The 24,270-nt window shown below is 40.1% G+C and overlaps 1 protein-coding gene across 1 annotated transcript in view; it reads left to right on the top strand.

The window, feature by feature from the left end:
• Positions 1–24,270, top strand: part of LOC132675408 (butyrophilin subfamily 1 member A1-like) — a 48,000-nt gene that overhangs the window by 13,145 nt on the left and 10,585 nt on the right. Inside the window, 1 exon segment of the mRNA XM_078433392.2 lies at positions 21,327–21,331. Within this exon segment, the coding sequence (XP_078289518.2) occupies positions 21,327–21,331 (5 nt within the window).

Below are 24,270 nucleotides of genomic sequence, written 5' to 3'. Positions count from 1 at the left end.
GCTTGGATATATTTCTACAGTTATTTTCTCCCTACTTCTAGCATTTCCACTTTCTAAATTTAATAAATAAAATAAATTTCATAAAAATCAAAATGAAAGTCAATTACCCACATAGTCACAATCCAGAAATAATTTTACAAGTAGTATCATAACATAGATTCTTTTCAGTTTTAATAAGAAATGCGTCTATAGGTAGAAATTAGAGTCCTCTTTATCTGTCATCCTAGGTCATCCTCATTATCTCCATGGGGGAAATTTGTAATCATTTCAAGGTGTCCTTCCAATCCCTATTATTTTTTAAACTATAATTTAAAATTATACATTTTATTATATGTATAGTTTTTATAAACCTTCTTGTTCTTCACTATTTCTGATATTCAGAGTAATTTCCTAGGAACACACATTAATTTAGTTGCACTTAACGTTGAGACAGTGCTTTATCAATGAACATATTTTGCAATTATCCTATTTCATTTTGTGACACTTGGACCTTAATGCTATTTCTACTTTCCTGTCATCACACATCCTTCCTAGTGAAGGCAGTGGTGCAGAGCTTCATGTATTCTCCTGTAGAGTCTTTCTGAGGATATTCTCATAGGAAAGATTTCTGGTTCATTTGTTGTCTGTGGTCATTTTTTTTCTTATTTTCATCCATTTGCATATATATTTTCTACTGGTTTCAGCATCTTGCCTTTGTGCATTCTGAAAATATAGATGCGGTGAGTATATAATTGTACTATATAAACTTTTCATTCATGATGGTTCTGTTGAAAAACACTGGTGCCCCTACAACACAACAGTAGAAACATAACTTACCACAGTATGTAAATAACATGAGCATCACTCTCCCTGACGTATCGTGTCGCTTCTTTCAAAGTCTGTTGGGGATTGGTCACTGTGCATCTGTTATTAAGTTCACACATAGCTAGAAAAGCTTGTAGTTGTGTTGCCCCCTTTGATGCTTAGTGATGAGTCCACAAAATTTTTGCAAAATGGATTTTCCAAAGAGGAAATTGGTCAACAGAGATTCAAGTGCAGTGAAGACATGCAAAGAGAGTTTAGATTAAAATCCAATGTAAGTGGACTCATACAAACACAGTTGTTCATGGGAATGTGGACATAACCTATGTTCAGTTGTCTCCAGACATCCATCCAGAAGAACTCAGTGTAAATAGCACGTTCAAAATAATGAAGGAAAGCAGTTTTGACAAAAAGGTGGAGATATCCTAAAGTAATTGATGCGACCAAAAATATTCACATTAAAGTAATTTTCAGAGATATGTCACAACATTTAAAATGCAAAGGATAAAAGGTTGGATGCTGATTCAAAACTAGGAGGAAAATGACAATTTTCCAAGGCATAGAAAAGATGCTCACTCCGTTTTATGTAACATGCCAAAAAGTAGAAAGGTGCAGGAGTTTTGACCTTCCCAAACTATGTTACAAAGAAAGGCTGCCTGTGACTGTGTGTATGGACATCTATGGAGTAGGGCAGTGGCTCTCTACTGGGGTAAATTTGTCTTCCCGGGACTTTTGTCAGTGTCTGGAAATGTATGGGATTGCCCCAGTTGGTGGCTTCTACTGTCTGACAGTTTTCTTGAGTGTGGAGGGACCTGTGACTTGTTCTAGACAATTTAATACGACAAAGGCCATAGGAAGGCACCCCTGTGATTACAATTCATCATATAAGGACGGACTTAGTACACTGGAGAGATAGACCCTTTGCTAGACTAGGAAACATGCCATGTCAGGAGACTTCAGGTGCCCTCTCAGATCTACAGTGGACCCATATGAAATTCAGTAAGAAGCTGGGGCTCTCAGTCATGCAGCCACAAGGAAATGAATTCTGCTAAGAAGCCAAGTGACAATGGAAGCAGAGTCGTCCTAGGTTGATCCTTCAGATGATAACACAATGAACTGTTACATAGCTGAGAAAAGAATACCGCCTGTAACCCCTGAGCTTCTCTGGAAGCTTGTAAATGGGGGTTTATTTCTGTTGCCTTAGGGCAAGGCTTGGGGAAAGAATTAGGGAATTACTTCAGGAGAGGATAGAGTTTAGGGAAAGAGAAATCTTTCCAAAAGAGAGGTCTTACAGCCAAGTGAATCTCTTCCAAATGGAATGTCAGAGGTTGGGGATTTCTGGCATGGGGTTTTGGGGAGAAGATCAGTGGAAGCATCAGTGTTCAGATCCTGATGGAACAGGGCCTCCCAGGTCCCCACTCCCCCTTCAGGAAGGATCCAGAAAGATCCCAAATTTGGCCTTATAGACACTAGATGCTGGACAGATGGTCCCGCATCTCTGGGTCAAGTGAGTGTGAGTTGGGGGCTGCTGAGGAGCTGTGTTCCTGGGGACCAGTGGCTCTTCTGACATAAAGGAAGGGTGAGGTGGCGGGGTACAAGGAATGGATGTGCTGTGGGCATGGCTGGAAACACTTCCCACTGGTGATATTCCTAGTTCTTGGAGATGTAAGCGCCCCCCTCATTCAGGGCTGGGGGAGGTGGTCTCAGAACCAATACTAGGAAACCCAAAATTTCTGTGTCCTCTGGGCTTTCATTGGCTATTTTTAAAAAAATGCTTATTTAATTATTTTATTTGAGAGATCGAGAGAAAGCTCGAGCAGGGGAGGGGCCGAGAGAGGGAGACAGAGAATCCCAAGCAGGCTCTGCATCATCAGCATGAAGCCCGATGCAGGCTTCAACCCACCAACTGTGAGATCATGACCTGAACCGAAACCAGGAGTTGGATGCTTAACTGACTGAGCCACCCAGGCGCCCCGCCTTGACTCTTTTTGTGTGTGTTTCATTTACAATAATGGTGATGTTTGCCATCTTCAAAATACCTTCAAAATACCTGTAAAGAATAAGAGTACTTAGTCACGCTCTGTTGGCCAGAGCATACAGTAGGAAACATGCTTGGTATTGTGACTTTTCATTAATACATCTAACTTCATGAAACCAGGGTCACCAGGATTATATGAGATGCATTTAGTCTATTCTTATTTTTTAATCTATTCTATTTGTGTAAAATGCTGCTTTTCATTTCCCAAGTATATTTCACTTCTCACTCATTGCTGTCATTACCTTAATAGGAGACGACATTGAAATTCATGTTCTAAGTCTTTACTGGGGTAGGCTTTCTGTCAGAACAGTGAGGGACAAAGGCAAAGATCTTGGCTCTCCTATTCATGGGAAAGATACAAACTTACATGTTTCACTGGTGGCCAGTTTGCGTTTAGTGACCACTGTGCCCTAATTCAACCCCAGTGCTTTGGAGGTCGGAGGTGACACTATAAGTCACAGTTTCCTGAAATCTCAGCACCACATGACAGGGTTGGGTGTTAAAATTTGCATGCACATTCTGTTCTGATTTATGATAAGTTAAATGAAAAAGCCACCTTCTTTCTACAACTTACTGTTCCCTTCTGTTTCTCCACTTACTTATGTCTTCTTCTTATTATTAACCCAGGGATTCTAAATTATATGAAAAGTGGATATTGATCATCATCTGAGAACACCATTTTTATTATTCTTAAAAAGGTCATATCTAAGTTTTTTTCTTGAAGGACCCTAACTCCTGATGTTGCTCTTTCCCCCCTCCTTCAGTTCTTTCCTATAATGCCATGTCCAATGGAGCTGAAACCTGATTAGAAGCTGAATGCTCTCTGAGAGCTGAAAACGGTTTTCATCTGGGATTTTCATCAGTTTCCCTTAACATTGAACACACATTTCTTCCTCTCATGTTTATTTTTACACTCATTGGGTTGGTGATATCTGGCCACTAATTTGACATTTTTCCTACCAAACAGTGCATGGCCCTTTATCCATCATCAAATATGTTCACTTCTTGATCCTCTAGGGGGTTCACTTTGGACCCTCTAGGTAAATATGAGACTTAAAATGTTATTTCATGCAAAGTATGTGCTGGTTGGAGAACCCTAGAGTTTCAACCATTAAAAACTACCTGAATCTTACATGGTGTTTAAAAGTCTTTGTGTTTGAGGTCCAGTCCAAGTTGGCAATGTAGGAAGACTTTGAATTCACGTCCTGCATGCAGACACCAAATCTCCACCTACTTATAGAGCAATTCCTCCTGAAGAAGACCTGAGGGCTAACTGAACAGCTTCTTCACAACAAAACATACAGAGACAACACAGAGTATGAGAGAGAGACATGGTAATGAAGAGAACCCCCACCCCTGACACTGTGTACTGCAGTGAGGAGTGATAGCACATGAGCAGACTTGTTTGTCTTGGGGCACAGAAAAGAAACCCATGGTTTAAGGAGCCCTTAGAATGTAGAAGGGCAAGCCTTTGAGTCCTGCCAAACAGCAGGGACCTACTGGAACTCTCTCTGCGTGGAGCGGCTGGTGAGCACCATGGTTTACATTCTCCCTCCACCTTCATGGCATGGATGGAAGCAGGATCCAGGGGCTGTCAGTGGCCTGAGCCTCTAGCCCACACCAGTCCCAGCCATCCCACCAAGGTGGTGCCCGCACGGCACCAATGGAGACAATCCTGATCAGTGCTCAGTACATCTCCAACTGTCATGCCAAGGTGACACGTGCACAAAGCACCCAGAACACTCCAAGCCCACACCACTTAGGCTGCAGAAGGCTTGCTACAACATGTCAGGGGGAAGAGTGATCCAGATCCACTTGGGTCATGTCTGTGTCAGCTCCAGCCGCCCTGTCAGGGGACTGACTGAATGAAGCACCTCAGCAACCTCCAGCCCACACCCTGCTTCAGTTCCAACCACCATACCAGGAGCACCCCAGGACATTCTGGCCCATGCTGGCCTCAGCTCTAGTTGTCTGCAGCATTGAACACCTCAGGACAACCAGTCATGCCCAGTTCAGCTGCTGCTGCCCTTCTAGGGTCCCCTCTGCAAGGAGCAGCACAGGAAGCCTGCATCTGCCCCACCTCATCTTCAGCCAATCCTCAGAATGCCCCCTGTGCAGAGCACCTGGGACCACCCCGCCACCACCCTACATCAGGTGCAGACACCCCACTATAACCACACCCTGAAGAAAAAGTTCTAAGACACTTACACTGAGATGTGCAAGGCTGCCCCTGCCAACCAAACAGCAGCAGAGGCAAATGGCACATAGCCTTTATTTCATGTTCTCCAGGAATAAACATCAAAGCATGTCAAAGCATGGGAGGAAAACACAAAGAGCTTCCAGACATAGACCACACATACATCTGTTGTATATGTGAAACGGGTGGATGTGCAGTTTCAAGGTCTGCCAGGTGATTATAGTGGGTCTGTTCCCTCACTGGCTCCTGGAAGATCATGGGTCTCTCTTCTTATACTATCACCTTCAACAGCCTTGAGACCAGAACATTGCTGACCTTTCAGCAATTACCCCATTCACTTTCCCAGGGCTTACAATACACTCAATAAAAATAACTCCAAATCTCACCCCTTTTGTTTTTCATTAGCAGGACCAGAAGTTGTCATGGAAGTGGTGAGCATCTGGGTATTGGTAAGAACACCTTGGGTGACTTGTTAGAGGAGCAAATAGACATCATCATTTTGAACAACTGCAACAAAAAAACATAGGATTATTAGCAGTAGTATAATAGTGTTAAACCAGGAGTATAGTTTGAACCTGGAGAGCCAGTTTTTTTAGTTTTTCCAGTTAGAAATGTCATTGAGAATGTTAATGAGGCCTGTTGGCCTTCTTGCTGAGGCTCTTGTAATTGCTTTTGCAATCTATTTTTAAATTGTCAGTGGGGGGGGTTCCGGGAAGATGGCGGCGTAGGAGGACGCGGGGCTCACAGCGCGTCCTGCCGATCACTTAGATTCCACCTACACCTGCCTAAAGAACCCAGAAAACCGCCAGAGGATTAGCAGAAGGGAGTCTCCGGAGTCAAGCGCAGACGAGAGGCCCACGGAAGAGGGTAGGAAGGGCGGCAAGGCGGTGCGCGCTCCACGGACTGGCGGGAGGGAGCCGGGGCGGAGGGGCGGCTCGCCGGCCAAGCAGAGCCCCCGAGTCTGGCTGGCAAAAGCGGAGGGGCCGGACAGACTGTGTTCCGACAGCAAGCGCGACTTAGCGTCTGGGAGGTCATAAGTTAACAGCTCTGCTCGGAAAGCGGGAAGGCTGGAGGACAAAGGGAGGGAGAGCTGCTGAGCCCCCGGACGGCAGAGCTCAGCTTGGCGGGGAACAAAGGCGCCAGCGCCATCTCCCCCGCCCATCCCCCAGCCAAAATCCCAAAGGGAACCAGTTCCTGCCAGAGAACTTGCTCGCTCCGCGCAAACACCCAACTCTGTGCTTCTGCGGAGCCAAACCTCCAGCAGCGGATCTGACTCCCTCCCGCTGCCACAGGGCTCCTCCTGAAGTGGATCACCTAAGGAGAAGCGAGCTAAGCCTGCCCCTCCAGCCCCCGTGCACCTTGCCTACCCACCCCAGCTAATACGCCAGATCCCCAGCAACACAAGCCTGGCAGTGTGCAAGTAGCCCAGACGGGACACGCCACCCCACAGTGAATCCCGCCCCTAGGAGAGGGGAAGAGAAGGCACACACCAGTCTGACTGTGGCCCCAGCAGTGGGCTGGGGGCAGACATCGGGTCGGACTGCGGCCCCGCCCACTAACTCCAGTTATACACCACAGCACAGGGGAAGTGCCCTGCAGGTCCTCACCACGCCAGGGACTCTCCAAAATGACCAAACGGAAGAATTCCCCTCAGAAGAATCTCCAGGAAATAACAACAGCTAATGAACTGATCAAAAAGGATTTAAATAATATAACAGAAAGTGAATTTAGAATAATAGTCATAAAATTAATCGCTGGGCTTGAAAACAGTATACAGGACAGCAGAGAATCTCTTGCCACAAAGATCGAGGGACTAAGGAACAGTCACGAGGAGTTGAAAAACGCTTTAAACGAATTGCAAAACAAAATGGAATCCACGATGGCTCGGCTTGAAGAGGCAGAGGAGAGAATAGGTGAACTAGAAGATAAAGTTATGGAGAAAGAGGAAGCTGAAAGAAAGAGAGATAAAAAAATCCAGGAGTATGAGGGGAAAATTAGAGAACTAAGTGATACACTAAAAAAAAATAATATACGCATAATTGGTATCCCAGAGGAGGAAGAGAGAGGGAAGGGTGCTGAAGGGGTACTTGAACAAATTATAGCTGAGAACTTCCCTGAACTGGGGAAGGAAAAAGGCATTGAAATCCAAGAGGCACAGAGAACTCCCTTCAGACGTAACTTGAATCGATCTTCTGCACGACATATCATAGTGAAACTGGCAAAATACAAGGATAAAGAGAAAATTCTGAAAGCAGCAAGGGATAAACGTGCCCTCACATATAAAGGGAGACCTATAAGACTCGTGACTGATCTCTCCTTTGAAACTTGGCAGGCCAGAAAGGCTTGGCACGATATCTACAGTGTGCTAAATAGAAAAAATATGCAGCCGAGAATCCTTTATCCAGCAAGTCTGTCATTTAGAATAGAAGGAGAGATAAAGGTCTTCCCAAACAAACAAAAACTGAAGGAATTTGTCACCACGAAACCAGCCCTACAAGAGATCCTAAGGGGGATCCTGTGAGACAAAGTACCAGAGACATCACTACAAGCATAAAACATACAGACATCACAATGACTCTAAACCCATATCTTTCTATAATAACACTGAATGTAAATGGATTAAATGCGCCAACTAAAAGACATAGGGTATCAGAATGGATAAAAAAACAAGACCCATCTATTTGCTGTCTACAAGAGACTCATTTTAGATCTGAGGACACCTTTAGATTGAGAGTGAGGGGATGGAGAACTATTTATCATGCTCCTGGAAGCCAAAAGAAAGCTGGAGTAGCCATACTTATATCAGACAAACTAGACTTTAAATTAAAGGCTGTAACAAGAGATGAAGAAGGGCATTATATAATAATCACAGGGTCTATCCACCAGGAAGAGCTAACTATTATAAATGTCTATGCGCCAAATACCCGAGCCCCCAGATATATAAAACAATTACTCATAAACATAAGCAACTTTATTGATAAGAATGTGGTCATTGCAGGGGACTTTAACACCCCACTTACAGAAATGGATAGATCATCTAGACACACAGTCAATAAAGAAACAAGGGCCCTGAATGATACATTGGATCAGATGGACTTGACAGATATATTTAGAACTCTGCATCCCAAAGCAACAGAATATACTTTCTTCTCGAGTGCACATGGAACATTCTCCAAGATAGATCATATACTGGGTCACAAAACAGCCCTTCATAAGTTTACAAGAATTGAAATTATACCATGCATACTTTCAGACCACAATGCTATGAAGCTTGAAATCAACCACAGGAAAAAGTCTGGAAAACCTCCAAAAGCATGGAGGTTAAAGAACACCCTACTAACGAATGAGTGGGTCAACCAGGCAATTAGAGAAGAAATTAAAACATATATGGAAACAAACGAAAATGAAAATACAACAATCCAAACGCTCTGGGATGCAGCGAAGGCAGTCCTGAGAGGAAAATACATTGCAATCCAGGCCTATCTCAAGAAACAAGAAAAATCCCAAATACAAAATCTAACAGCACACCTAAAGGAAATCGAAGCAGAACAGCAAAGGCAGCCTAAACCCAGCAGAAGAAGAGAAATAATAAAGATCAGAGCAGAAATAAACAATATAGAATCTAAAAAAACTGTAGAGCAGATCAACGAAACCAAGAGTTGGTTTTTTGAAAAAATAAACAAAATTGACAAACCTCTAGCCAGGCTTCTCAAAAAGAAAAGGGAGATGACCCAAATAGATAAAATCATGAATGAAAATGGAATGATTACAACCAATCCCTCAGAGATACAAACAATTATCAGGGAATACTATGAAAAATTATATGCCAGCAAATTGGACAACCTGGAAGAAATGGACAAATTTCTAAACACCCACACTCTTCCAAAACTCAATCAGGAGGAAATAGAAAGCTTGAACAGACCCATAACCAGCGAAGAAATTGAATCGGTTATCAAAAATCTCCCAACAAATAAGAGTCCAGGACCACATGGCTTCCCAGGGGAGTTCTACCAGACATTTAAAGCAGAGATAATACCTATCCTTCTCAAGCTATTCCAAGAAATAGAAAGGGAAGGAAAACTTCCAGACTCATTCTATGAAGCCAGTATTACTTTGATTCCTAAACCAGACAGAGACCCAGTAAAAAAAGAGAACTACAGGCCAATATCCCTGATGAATATGGATGCAAAAATTCTTAATAAGATACTAGCAAATCGAATTCAACAGCATATAAAAAGAATTATTCACCATGATCAAGTGGGATTCATTCCTGGGATGCAGGGCTGGTTCAACATTCGCAAATCGATCAACGTGATACATCACATTAACAAAAAAAAAGAGAAGAACCATATGATCCTGTCAATCGATGCAGAAAAGGCCTTTGACAAAATCCAGCACCCTTTCTTAATAAAAACCCTTGAGAAAGTCGGGATAGAAGGAACATACTTAAAGATCATAAAGGCCATTTATGAAAAGCCCACAGCTAACATCATCCTCAACGGGGAAAAACTGAGAGCTTTTTCCCTGAGATCAGGAACACGACAGGGATGCCCACTGTCACCGCTGCTGTTTAATATAGTGCTGGAAGTTCTAGCATCAGCAATCAGACAACAAAAGGAAATCAAAGGCATCAAAATTGGCAAAGATGAAGTCAAGCTTTCGCTTTTTGCAGATGACATGATATTATACATGGAAAATCCGATAGACTCCACCAAAAGTCTGCTAGAACTGATACATGAATTCAGCAAAGTTGCAGGATACAAAATCAATGTGCAGAAATCAGTTGCATTCTTATACACTAACAATGAAGCAACAGAAAGACAAATGAAGAAACTGATCCCATTCACAATTGCACCAAGAAGCATAAAATACCTAGGAATAAATCTAACCAAAGATGTAAAAGATCTGTATGCTGAAAACTATAGAAAGCTTATGCAGGTAATTGAAGAAGATATAAAGAGATGGAAAGACATTCCCTGCTCATGGATTGGAAGAATAAATATTGTCAAAATGTCAATACTACCCAAAGCTATCTACACATTCAATGCAATCCCAATCAAAATTGCACCAGCATTCTTCTCGAAACTAGAACAAGCAATCCTAAAATTCATATGGAACCACAAAAGGCCCCGAATAGCCAAAGTAATTTTGAAGAAGAAGACCAAAGCAGGAGGCATCACAATCCCAGACTTTAGCCTCTACTACAAAGCTGTCATCATCAAGACAGCATGGTATTGGCACAGAAACAGACACATAGACCAATGGAATAGAATAGAAACCCCAGAACTAGACCCACAAACGTATGGCCAACTCATCTTTGACAAAGCAGGAAAGAACATCCAATGGAAAAAAGACAGTCTCTTTAACAAATGGTGCTGGGAGAAGTGGACAGCAACATGCAGAAGGTTGAAACTAGACCACTTTCTCACACCATTCACAAAAATAAACTCAAAATGGATAAAGGACCTGAATGTGAGACAGGAAACCATCAAAACCTTAGAGGAGAAAGCAGGAAAAGACCTCTCTGACCTCAGCCGTAGCAATCTCTTACTCGGCACATCCCCAAAGGCAAGGGAATTAAAAGCAAAAGTGAATTACTGGGACCTTATGAAGATAAAAAGCTTCTGCACAGCAAAGGAAACAACCAACAAAACTAAAAGGCAACCAACGGAATGGGAAAAGATATTTGCAAATGACACATCGGACAAAGGGCTAGTATCCAAAATCTATAAAGAGCTCATCAAACTCCACACCCGAAAAACAAATAACCCAGTGAAGAAATGGGCAGAAAACATGAATAGACACTTCTCTAAAGAAGACATCCGGATGGCCAACAGGCACATGAAAAGATGTTCAACGTCGCTCCTTATCAGGGAAATACAAATCAAAACCACACTCAGATACCACCTCACGCCAGTCAGAGTGGCCAAAATGAAGAAATCAGGAGACTATAGATGCTGGAGAGGATGTGGAGAAACAGGAACCCTCTTGCACTGTTGGTGGGAATGCAAATTGGTGCAGCCGCTCTGGAAAGCAGTGTGGAGGTTCCTCAGAAAATTAAAAATAGACCTACCCTATGACCCAGCAATAGCACTGCTAGGAATTTATCCAAGGGATACAGGAGTACTGATGCATAGGGGCACCTGTACCCCAATGTTTATAGCGGCACTCTCAACAATAGCCAAATTATGGAAAGAGCCTAAATGTCCATCAACTGATGAATGGATAAAGAAATTGTGGTTTATATACACAATGGAATACTACGTGGCAATGAGAAAAAATGAAATATGGCCTTTTGTAGCAACATGGATGGAACTGGAGAGTGTGATGCTAAGTGAAATAAGCCATACAGAGAAAGACAGATACCATATGGTTTCACTCTTATGTGGATCCTGAGAAACATAACAGAAACCCATGGGGGAGGGGAAGGAAAAAAAAAAAAAAAAAAAAAAAGAGGTTAGAGTGGGAGAGAGCCAAAGCATTAGAGACTGTTAAAAACTGAGAACAAACTGAGGGTTGATGGGGGGTGGGAGGGAGGGCAGGGTGGGAGGGAGGGCAGGGTGGGTGATGGGTATTGAGGAGGGCACTTTTTGGGATGAGCACTGGGTGTTGTATGGAAACCAATTTGACAGTAAATTTCATATATTAAAAAATAAAAAAATAAAAAAATAAAAAAAAAAAATAAATTGTCAGTGGGGACATTCAGGGGCGAGTCAAATGCCCGATTAGGATGTCTATACATTTGATTCCAGGTCTCATTGTGTAAAGTGGAAGTGATGCAGTAAGTTGCAAAACCTGAGTCACATATAAGTTGTGATAAGGTCCATAAGGCCTGTTGATGTTCTCCTAGCCTGGCAAACAATGACCTTTAATGCCTGAAGTCAGGAAAGAATTTGTTGATCAATTCTTGTTTTTTCTAAATCTAATGTTGTGTTTTGCATATATTGATTTATTTGATGTGCAGTCTGTAAGGAGATAGCTAAGGAGGAAACTGCTGTAGCTGCTGTTGCTGCAAGAGCTGTAGTGGTTAAAATAGCCATCAACAAATGCCTAGAAACCTTTTGGTTTCTCATAATGCTATTGCATTCAGCAGCCTTGAGACCAGAACATTGTTGACAATGTAATGATTATAAAGATGCTCAGTGAACTGAATAGAACAGTGGGAGAACTCACGGAGAGCTTCATACAAGATATAAAAGATTAAAAAAAACAACCAAACAGAGTTGAAGAATACAATAACTGGAATAAAAAATACACTCCAGGGAATCAACAATAGATTAGTAGATGCAAAAAATGGGTCAACAATGTGGAAGAAACAGTAATGGAAAGTACACAAGATGAATAACAAAAATGAAAAAGAATTTTTAAAAAATGAGGACAGGCTAAGGGAACTCTTGGACAACATTAAGTGAACAAACATTTGTATTGTGCATCAGCTGGAGAAGAGAGACAGAGAAATAAAGGGACAGAAAAATTATTTAAAGACATAATAGCTGTAAAATTCCCTAATCTATGTAAGGAAACATTCAGGTTCAGGAATCACAAAGAGTTCCAAACAAGATGAACTCAATGAGTTTCACACCAAAATATAATAATAATGTCTACAGTTAAGGAAAAAGAGATTATTAAAAGTAGCAGGAGAGAGGTACCAGATTACGTACAAGGGAAACCTCATAAGGCCATGAGATGATTTTTACTAGGAACTTTGCAGACAAGAGAGAAATGGCATAATATATTCAGAGTTGAAAGGAAAAAAACATATAACGAGGAATATTTTACTTGGAAAGGTTATCATTTAGAATTGAAGGAGAGAGGGACAGTTGGGTGGCTCAGTCAGTTAAGCATCTGACGTTGGCTCAGGTCATGATCTCAACAGTTCGTGAGTTGAGCCCGGCATTGAGCTCTGTGCTGACAGCTTAGATCCTGGAGCCTGCTTCACATTCTGTGTCTCCCTCTCTCTCTGCCCCCCCTCCCCAAAACTAAATAAACATTAAAAGAATTAGAGGGGCACCTGGGTGGCTCAGTTGGCTGGGCGTCCAACTTCAGCCCAGGTCATGATCTCGTGGTTATGAGTTTGAGCCCCACGTCAGGCTCTGTGCTGACAGCTCAGAGCCTGGAGCCTGCTTTGGATTCTGTGTCTCCCTCTCTCTCTGCCCCTCCCTAGCTCATGGTCACACTCACTCTCTGTCAAAAATAAATAAACTTACAAAAACATTTTTTTAAAAGTTAGAATTGAAGGAGAGAGAAAAATTTTCCCAGACAAACAAAAATAAAGGAGTTCATCACCACTAAGCCAGTCTTCCAAGAAAAGTTACACAGACTTCCTTTTTTTAAAAAAAGATTTTATGTTAATTCCAATTATCTAACATAGAGTGTAATACTAGATTTGGGTGTACAATATATTGATTCAACACTTTCATACAATACCCTCATCACAAGTGCCCTCCTTAATCCCCATCACCTGTTTAACCCAACCCCACACTCACCTTTGGGAATCATCAGTTTGTTCTCTATAGTTAAGAGTCTGTTTCCTGGTTTACCTCTCTCTCTCTTTTTCTCCCTTTGCTTGTTTTTTTTTTCCCTTAAATTACACATGGGAGTGAAATCATATGGTATTTGTCTTTCTCTGACTTATTTCACTTAGCATACTACTCTCTAGCTTCATCCATGTCATTGCAAATGGCAAGATACCATTCTTTTTAATGGTTGAGTAATATTCCTCTGTGTGTGTGTGTGTGTGTGTGTGTGTGTGTGTGTGTGTGTCTGTGTGTGTAGCACATGTTTATCCATTCATCAGTCAACGGACATTTGGGCTGTTTCCATAATTTGGTTATGGTAGATGATGCTGCTATTAACATCAGGATGCATGTATCCCTTTGAATTAGTATTTTTATATTATTTGGGTAAATAACTAGTAGTGCAATTTCTAGATTATACTTCCATTTTTATTTTTTTTAAGTTTTTATTCAAATTATAGTTAGTTAACATACAATATAATGTTAGTTTCAGGTGTAGAATTTAGTGATTCAAAATGCACATACAACATGCAGTGCTCATCACAAGTGCCCTCCTTAGCCCCCATCACCTATTTAACCCATTCCCCCACCCACCAGGGTAGTTCTATTGTTTCCACAGTGTTTCCTTCATATTTTTTCCACAGTATAAAGGGACTTCTTTAAGTGGAAAATAAAACATCATAATTAGAAGAAAATGATGAATAAAAAGGTATAAAATATGATAACATACACAAAATCTGGAGGGAGGTGTAAGAAAAAGTTCTTTTACAAAATGTTTGACTTAAGTGACCATCAACTTAATATAGACTGCTATATAGTGAAGATGCCCTATATAACCTCGTGGTAACCCCAAACCCCAAACCTATAATAGAGACATAACAAAAAATAAAGAGAAAGAAAATCAAACATAACACCACAGAAAGTCATCAATCACAAGGACAAAAAGGAAAAGAAGAAAATAACAAAGAAGAACCACAAAAAAATTCCATAAAACAATTAACAAAATGGCAATAAGCACCTAATTATCAGTAATTACAAATGGAAATAGTCTGAATGCTCCAATCAAAATACAGAGGGTAGTATAATGGATAAAAAAAAATGAGAACCATCTATATGCTGTTTTCAAGAGACTCACTTCATACCATAGATACATACTGGATGGAAGGATGAAATAAAAATATTGTCTGCAAGAGAGGGGAGTTAAGATGGTGGAATATTAGAGGGGCCCTATGCTTCCCTTGTCCCTTGAAAACAGAAAATTATCAAATACTTCTGAACACCCAAGACATCCATCTGAGGACTGAGAGAACAAGCTGCACAACTGGAGGGACAAAAGAGGCCACATCATGGAAAGTAGGAGCTGCACAGAGGTGAATTGGGGGAGGAAAGAATTGCAGATGCTGCAGAGGGGAAGGAGCCCTGATCAGAACCATACAGAGAGAGAGAGAACACAGTGTGCAGGTGATTGCATAAGAAAAACTCTCTCCCAAAATCATCGACTGGGGAAATGAGAAGGACTGATTATCACAAGTTTTTACAAGTAGCAGAGCTCGAAGTCTTAAGTTTTAGAAGTCTACAACATCAACTGAAGTCGACTCTGCTAGGTGTAGCAGTGCTCCTGCAGAGAAGGAAAGCAGGCACATTTTCACTCTTCACAGATGACATGATATTTCACATTCAAAACCTGAAAGTCTTCACCAAGAAACTGCTAGAGCTGATACATGAATTCAGCAAAGTCAAAGGATATAAGTTCAATGTACAGAAATCGGTTGCATTTCAATACACCAATAATGACACAGAAAGAGAGTTTTCAAGGAATCAATCCCACTTACAATTTCACAAAAACCATCAGATACCTAGGAATAAATCTAACCAAAGAGGTAAAATATCCTAAAATTTCTTAAATATCCTAAAGTCTTAAAATATCTGAAACAATCCTAAAATTTTTATGGGACCAGAAAAGACCCTGCATAGCAAAGTAATGTTGAAAAAGAAAACCAAAGCTGCAAGTATCACAATTTCAGACTTTAAGCTGTATTACAAAGTTGTAATCATCAAGACAGTATGGTTACTGGCACAACAACAGACACATAGATCAATGGAATAGAAAAGAGAATTCAGAAATGGACCCACAAATATATAGCCAATTAATCTTTGACAAAGCAGGAAACAGTATCCAATGGAAAAAAGACAGTTTTTTTTTCAGCAAATTGTGCTGACAGAACTGTACAGCAACATGCAGAAGAATGTACACTTATGCCATACACAAAAATAAATTCAAAATGGATGAAAGTCCTAAATGTGAGACAGAAAATAATCAAAATCCTAGAGGATAAACAGGTATCAACATCTTTGACCTACGCTTCAGCAACTTCTTACTTGGCATGTCTTTAGAGGCAAGGGAAACAAAAGCAAAAATAAACGATTGGGACCTCATCAAGATAAAAACTTCTTCACAGTGAAGGAAACAATTCAACAAAACTATTAGGCAACCAATGAAATGGGAGAAGATATTTACAAATCACATACCAGGTAAAGGTTTAATATCCAAAATCTATAAAGAACTTAACAAACTCAACACCCAAAAAAAACAATCAAGTGACGATATGGGCAGAGGACATGAATAGACACTTTTCCAAAGACATCCAGATGGCTAACATTACTCATCATTGGGGAAATACAAATCAAAACCACAATGAGATACCACCTCATACTAGTCAGAATGGTTAAAATGAACAACTCAGGAAACAACAGATATTGGTGAGGATGTGGAGAAAGGGAACCCTCTTGTACAGTTGATGGGAATGCAAACTGGTGCAGCCACTCTGGAAAACAATATGGAGGTTCATGAAAAAATCAAAAATAGAACGACCCTATGACCCAGCAAATGGCTCTACTAGGAACTTGTCCAAAAGACACAAAAATGCTGATTCAAAGGGGCACATGTACCCCCAATGTTTATAACAGCGCTATCTACAACAGCCAAACTGTAGAAAGTGCCCGTATGCCCATCGACTGAATAGTGGATAAAGAGATGTGATATATATATATATATATATATATATATATACACATATACATACATATATATTATATATATATATACACACACGCGCACGCGCATGCACACACACACACACACACACACACACACACAGGAATACTACTTCACAATGAAAAAAATGAAATCTTGCCTTTTTTTATCATTTAATAGGTAGAATTTTTCTTCTTTTGTTTTTTTTAATGAAATTTATTGTCAAATTGATTTCCATACAACACCCAGTGCTCATCCCAACAGGTGCCCTCCTCAATGCTCATCACCCACCCACCCGTCCCTCCTACCCCCCACAAACCCTCATTTTGTTCTCAGTTTGTAGGAGTCTCTTATGTTTTGGCTCCCTCCCTCTCTAACCATTTTTTCTTTCCTTCACCTCCCCCATGGTCTTCTGTTAAGTTTCTCAGGATCCACATAGGAGTAAAAATATATGGAATCTGTCCTTCTCTGTATGACTTATTTCACTCAACATAACACTCTCCAGTTCCATCCACGTTGCTACAAAAGACCATATTTCATTCTTTCTCATTGCCACGTAGTATTCCATTGTGTATATAAACCACAATTTCTTTATCCATTCATCAGTTGATGGACATTGAGGCTCTTTCCATAATTTAGCTATTGTTGAGAGTGCTGCTATAAACATTGGGGTGCAAGTGCCTTATGCATCAGCACTCCTGAATCCCTTGGGTAAATTCCTAGTAGTGCTACTGCTGGGTCGTAAGGTAGATCTGTTTTTAATTTTTGGACGAACATCCACACTGTTTTCCAGAGCTGCTACACCAGTTTGCATTCCCACCAACAGTGCAAGAGGGTTCCCGTTTCTCCACATCCTCGCCAGCATCTGTAGTCTTCTGTTTTGTTCATTTTAACCACTCTGGTGTGAGGTGATATCTGAGTGTAGTTTTGATTTGTATTTCCCTGATGAGGAGCAATGTTGAGCATCTTTTCATGTGCCTGTTGGCCATCCGGATGTCTTCTTTAGAGAAGTGTCTATTCATGTTTTCTGCCCATTTCTTCACTGGGTTATTTGTTTTTCGGGTGTGGAGTTTGGTGAGCTCTTTATAGATTTTGGATACTAGCCCTTTGTCCGATATGTCATTTGCAAATATCTTTTCCCATTCCGTTGGTTGCCTTTTAGTTTTGTTGATTGTTTCTTTTGCTGCGTGGAAGCTTTTTTATCTTCATGAGGTCCCAATCATTCATTTTTGCTTTTAATTCCCTCGCCTTTGGGGATGTGTCAATAAGAAAGTGCTGCGGCTGAGGTCAGAGAGGTCTTTTCCTGCTTTCTCCTCTAGGGTTTTGATGGTTTCCTGTCTCACATTCAGACCCTTTATCCATTTTGAGTTTGCTTTTATGAATGGTATAAGAAAGTGGTCTAGTTTCATTCTTCTGCATGTTGCTGTCCAGTTCTCCCAGCACCATTTGTTAAAGAGATTGTCTTTTTTCCATTGGATATTCTTTCCTGCTTTGTCAAAGATTAGTTGGCCATACTTTTGTGGGTCTAGTTCTGGGGTTTCTATTCTATTCCATTGGTCTATGTGTCTGTTTCTGTGCCAATACCATGCTGTCTTGATGATGACAGCTTTGTAGTAGAGGCTCAAGTCTGGGATTGTGATGCCTCCTGCTTTGGTCTTCTTCAAAATTACTTTGGCTATTCGGGCTTTTTGTGGTTCCATACAAATTTTAGAATTGCTTGTTCCAGCTTAGAGAAGAATGCTGGTGCAATTTTGATTGGGATTGCATTGAATGTGTAGATAGCTTTGGGTAGTATTGACATTTTAACAATATTTATTCTTCCAATCCGTGAGCATGGGATGTTTTTCCATTTCTTTATATCTTCTTCAATTTCCTTCCTAAGCTTTTTATAGTTTTCAGCATACAGATCATTTACATCTTTGGTTAGGTTTATTCCTAGGTATTTTATGCTTCCAGGTGCAATTGTGAATGGGATCAGTTTCTTGATTTGTCTTTCTCTTGCTTCATTATTAGTGTATAAGAATGCAACTGATTTCTGTACATTGATTTTGTATCCTGCGACTTTGCTGAATTCACATATCAGTTCTAGCAGACTTTTGGTGGAGTCTATCAGGTTTTCCATGTATAATATCATGTCATCTGCAAAAAGTGAAAGCTTAACTTCATCGTTGTCAATTTTCATGCATTTGATTTCCTTTTGTTGTCTGATTGCTGATGCTAGAACTTCCAACACTATGTTAAACAACATCGGTGAGAGTGGACATCCCTGTCATGTTCCTGATCTCAGGGAGAAAGCTCTCAGTTTTTCCCCATGGAGGATGATATTAGCTGTGGGCTTTTCATAAATGACTTTTATGATGTTTAAGTATGTTCCTTCTATCCCTACTTTCTTGAGGATTTTTATTAAGAAAGGATGCTGAATTTTGTCAAATGCTTTTTCTGCATCAATTGACAGGATCATATGGTTCTCATCTTTTCTTTTATTAATGTGATGTATCACATTGATTGATTTGCAAATGTTGAACCAGCCCTGCAGCCCAGGAATGAATCCCACTTGATCATGGTGAATAATTCTTTTTATATACTGTTGAATTCGATTTGCTAGTATCTTATGGAGAATTTTTGCATCCATATTCATCAGGGATATTGGCCTGTAGTTCTCTTTTTTGCTGGGTCTCTGTATGGTTTAGGAATCAAAGTAATGCTGGCTTTATAGAATGAGTCTGGACGTTTTCCCTCCCTTTCCATTTTTTGGAATAGCTTGAGAAGGATAGGTATTATCTCTGCTTTAAATGTCTGGTAGAATTCCTCTGGGAAGCCATCTGGTCCTGGACTCTTCTTTGTTGGGAGATTTTTGATGACTGATTCAATTTCTTCATTGGTTATGGGTCTGGTCAAGTTTCTATTTCTTCCTGTTTGAGTTTTGGAAGTGTGTGGGTGTTTAGGAATTTGTCCATTTCTTCCAGGTTGTCCAGTTTGTTGCCATATAATTCTTCATAGTATTCCCTGATAATTGCTTGTATATCTGAGGGATTGGTTGTAATAATTCCATTTTCATTCAATGATTTTATCTATTTGGGTCCTCTCACTTTTCTTTTTGAGAAGCCTGGCTAGAGGTTTATCAATTTTGTTTATTTTTTCAAAAAACAAACTCTTTGTTTCATTGATAGGCTCTACAGTTTTTTTTTAGATTCTATATTGTTTATTCCTGCTCTGATCTTTATTATTTCTCTTCTTCTGCTGGGCTTGGCGTGTTTTTGTTGTTCTGCTTCTATTTCTTTTAGGTGTGCTGTTAGATCTTGTATTTGGGATTTTTCTTCTTTCTTGAGATAGGCCTGCATTGCAATGTATTCTCCTCTCAGGACTGCCTTTGCTGCTTCCCAAAGCATTTGGATTGTTGTATTTTCATTTTCATTTGTTTCCATATATTTTTTTAAATTTCTTCTCTAATTGCCTGGTTGACCCATTAATTCTTTAGAGGGTGTTCTTTAACCTCCATGCTTTTGGAGGCTTTCCAGACTTTTTCCTGTGGTTGATTTCAAGTTTCATAGCATTGTTGTCTGAAAGTGTGCATGGTATGATCTCAACTCTTTTTTACTTATGAAGGGCTGTTTTGTGACCCAGTATGTTATCTCTCTTGAGGAATGTTCCATGTGTACTTGAGAAGAAAGTATATTCTGTTGCTTTGGGATGCAGAATTCTGAATATATCTGTCAAGGCCATCTGATCCAATGTATCATTCAGGGCCCTTGTTTCTTTATTGATCCTGTGTCTAGATGATCTATCCATTACTGTAAGTGGGGTATTAGAGTCCCCTGCAATTACCACATTCTTATCAATAAGGTTGCTTATGTTTGTGATTAATTGTTTTATATATTTGGGGGGTCCCGTATTTGGCACATAGACATTTATAATTGTTGGCTCTTCCTGATGGATAGATCATGTAATTATTATATAATGCCCTTCTTCATCTCTTCTTACAGCCTTTAATTTAAAGTCCAGTTTGTCTGATATAAGTATGGCACTCCAGCTTTCTTTTGGCTTCTAGTAGCATGATAAATAGCTCTCCATCCCCTCACTTTCAATCTGAAGGTGTCCTCAGGTGTAAAAGAGTCTCTTGTAGACAGCAAATAGATGGGTCTTGTTTTTTTGTTTTGTTTTGTTTTGTTTTGTTTTTTTATCCATTGTGATACCCTATGTCTTTTGGTTGGAGCATTTAGTCCATTTACATTCAGTGTTATTATTGAAAGATATGGGTTTAGAGTCATTGTGATGTCTGTAGGTAAGCACTTCATGCTTGTAGTGGTGTCTGGTAGTTTGTAGTCCTTGCCACATTTCACTCACAGAATCCCCCTTAGGATCTCTTGCAGGGCTGGTTTAATGCTGATGAATTCCTTTAGTTTTTGTTTGTTTGGGAAAACCTTTATCTCTCCTTCTATTCTGAATGACAGACTTGCTGGATAAAAGATTCTCGGCTGCATATTTTTTCTGTTCATCACATTGAAGGTGTTCTGCCATTCCTTTCTGGCCTGCCAAGTTTCAGTGGATATGTCTGCCACTAGTCTTATGGGTCTTCCTTTGTAAGTTAGAGCCTGTTTATCCCTAGCTGCTTTCAAAATTCTCTCTTTATCCTTGTATTTTGCTAGTTTCAATACGATATGTCATGCAGAAGATCGATTCAAGTTACATCTGAAGGGAGTTTCTGTGCCTCTTGGATTTCAATGCCTTTTCCTTCCCCAGATCAGGTAAGTTCTCAGGTATGATTTGTTCAAGTACACCTTCATCCCCTTTCTCTCTCTCTTCCTCCCCTGGAATTCCTATGATACGGATATTGTTCCATTTAATTGCATCACTTAGTTCTCTAATTCTCCCCTCATACTCCTGAATTTTTTTATTTCTTTTTCTCAGTTTCCTTTTTTTCCCATAATTTTATCTACTAATTCACCTATTCTCTCCTCTGCCTCTTCAATCCATACTGTGGTCTCCCCCATTTTATTTTGCGGCTCATTTATAGCATTTTTTAGCTCCTCATGACTATTTCTTGGTCCCTTGATCTCTGTAGCAATAGATCCTTTGTTGTCCTCTATGCTTTTTTCAAGCCCAACATTAATTTTATGACTATTAGTGTAAATTCTTGTTCAGTTATATTGCTGAAATAGGTTTTGATCAATTCGTTAGCTTTGTTTTTCTCAATTGAGGATGATATTAGCCATGGGTCTTTCATATATGGCCATATTATGTTGAGGTATGTTCCCTCTAGCCCTACTTTGTTGACTGTTTTTATCAAGAATAGATGCTGTGTTTTGTCAAATGCTTTTTCTGGATCTACTGAGAGGACTGTATGGCTTTTACTCTTTCTTCTATTAATGGCATGTTTCACATGGAATGACTTCCAAATATTGAATCACCTTTGCAGCCCAGGAATAAATCCCACTCTATAGTGATGAATACTTCTTTTAATGTACTGTTGGATTCTATCTGCTAGTATCTTGTTGAGATGGTTTGCATCCAGTTTCATCAGGGATTTTAGTGGGGTCTTTGGTTTTGGAATCAAGGTAATCCTGGCCTCATAGAATGAATTTGGAACTTTTCCTTCCATTTCTACTTGTTTGGAACTGTTTGCGAATAGTATTAACTCTTCTCTAAATGTCTGGTGTAATTCCACTAGGAAGTCATCTGGCCCTCGATTTTTGTGTCCTGGGAGATTTTTTATTACTGATTCAATTTCTTTGAGAGTTATGCATGCATTGCTTTGAGATGAATATGGATGCAAAAATTCTCCATAAGATACTAGCAAATCGAATTCAACAGCATATAAAAAGAATTATTCACCATGATCAAGTGGGATTCATTCCTGGGCTGCAGGGCTGGTTCAACATTTGCAAATCAATCAATGTGATACATCACATTAATAAAACAAAAGAAAAGAACCATATGATCCTGTCAATCGATGCAGAAAAAGCATTTGACAAAATTCAGCATCCTTTCTTAATAAAAATCCTCAAGAAAGTCGGGATAGAAGGAACATACTTAAACATCATAAAAGTCATTTATGAAAAGCCCACAGCTAATATCATCCTCCATGGGGAAAAACTGAGAGCTTTCTCCCTGAGATCAGGAACATGACAGGGATGTCCACTCTCACCGCTGTTGTTTAACACAGTGTTGGGAATTCTGGCATCAGCAATCAGACAACAAAAGGAAATCAAATGCATGAAAATTGGCAAAGATGAAGTCAAGGTTTCACTTTTTGCAGAGGACATGATATTATACATGGAAAACCTGACAGACTCCATCAAAAGTCTGCTAGAACTGATACATGAATTCAGCAAAGTCGCAGGATACAAAATCAATGTACAGAAATCAGTTGCATTCTCATACACTAACAAGGAAGCAACAGAAAGCCAAAAAAAAAAAAAAAAACCGATCCTATTCACAATTGCAACAAGAATCATAAAATACGTAGGAATAAACCTAACCTAAGATGTAGAAGTTCTGTACGCTGAAAACTATAGAAAGCTTAGGAAGGAAATTGAAGAGGATATAAATAAATGGAAAAAGACATTCCATGCTCACGGATAGGAAGAATAAATATTGTTAAAATGTCAATACTACCCAAAGCTATCTACACATTCAATGCAATCCCAATCAAAATTGCACCAGCATTCTTCTCTAAGCTGGAACAAGCAATCCTAAAATTTGTATGGAACCACAAAAAGCCCGAATAGCCAAAGTAATTTTGAAGAAGAAGACCAAAGCAGGAGGCATCACACCCCAGACTTGAGCCTCTACTACAAAGCTGTAATCATCAAGACAGCATGGTATTGGCACAAAAACAGACACATAGACCAATGGAATAGAATAGAGACCCCAGAATTGGACCCACAAAAGTATGGCCAACTAATCTTTGACAAAGCAGGAAAGAATATCCAATGGAAAAAAGACAATCTCTTTAACAAATGGTGCTGGGAGAACTGGACAGCAACATGCAGAAGAATGAAACTAGACCACTTTCTTACACCATTCACAAAAACAAACTCAAAATGGATAAAGGGTCTGAATGTGAGACAGGAAACCATCAAAACCCTAGAGGAGAAAGCAGGAAAAGACCTCTCTGACCTCAGCCGCAGCACTTTCTTATTGACACATCCCCAAAGGCGAGGGAATTAAAAGCAAAAAATGAATGATTGGGACCTCATGAAGATTAAAAGGTTCTGCACTGCAAAGGAAACAATCAACAAAACTAAAAGGCAACCGATGGAATGGCAAAAGATATTTGCAGAAGATATTTGCGTATCGGACAAAGGGCTAGCATCCAAAATCTATAAAGAACTCACCAAACTCCACACCCAAAAAACAAATAACCCAGTGAAGAAATGGGTAGAACACACGAATAGACACTTGTCTAAAGAAGACATTCAGATGGCCAACAGGCTCATGAAAAGATGCTCAACGTCGCTCCTCATCAGGGAAATACAAATCAAAACCACACCTAGGTATCATCTCATGCCAGTCAGAGTGGCTAAAATGAACAAAATCAGGAGACTATACATCCTGACAAAGATGTGGAGAAATGAGAACCCTCCTGCATTTTTGGGGGGAATGCAAACTGGTCGAGCTGCTCTGGAAAACAGTGTGGGTGTTCGTCCAAATATTAAAAACGGATCTACCCTATGACCCAGCA

The sequence above is a fragment of the Panthera onca genome, chromosome A1 (assembly GCF_046562875.1).
Source record: "Panthera onca isolate mPanOnc1 chromosome A1, mPanOnc1 haplotype 2, whole genome shotgun sequence".
Classification (NCBI taxonomy): domain Eukaryota; kingdom Metazoa; phylum Chordata; class Mammalia; order Carnivora; family Felidae; genus Panthera; species Panthera onca.
This window is presented reverse-complemented; position numbering and strand designations above follow the sequence as displayed.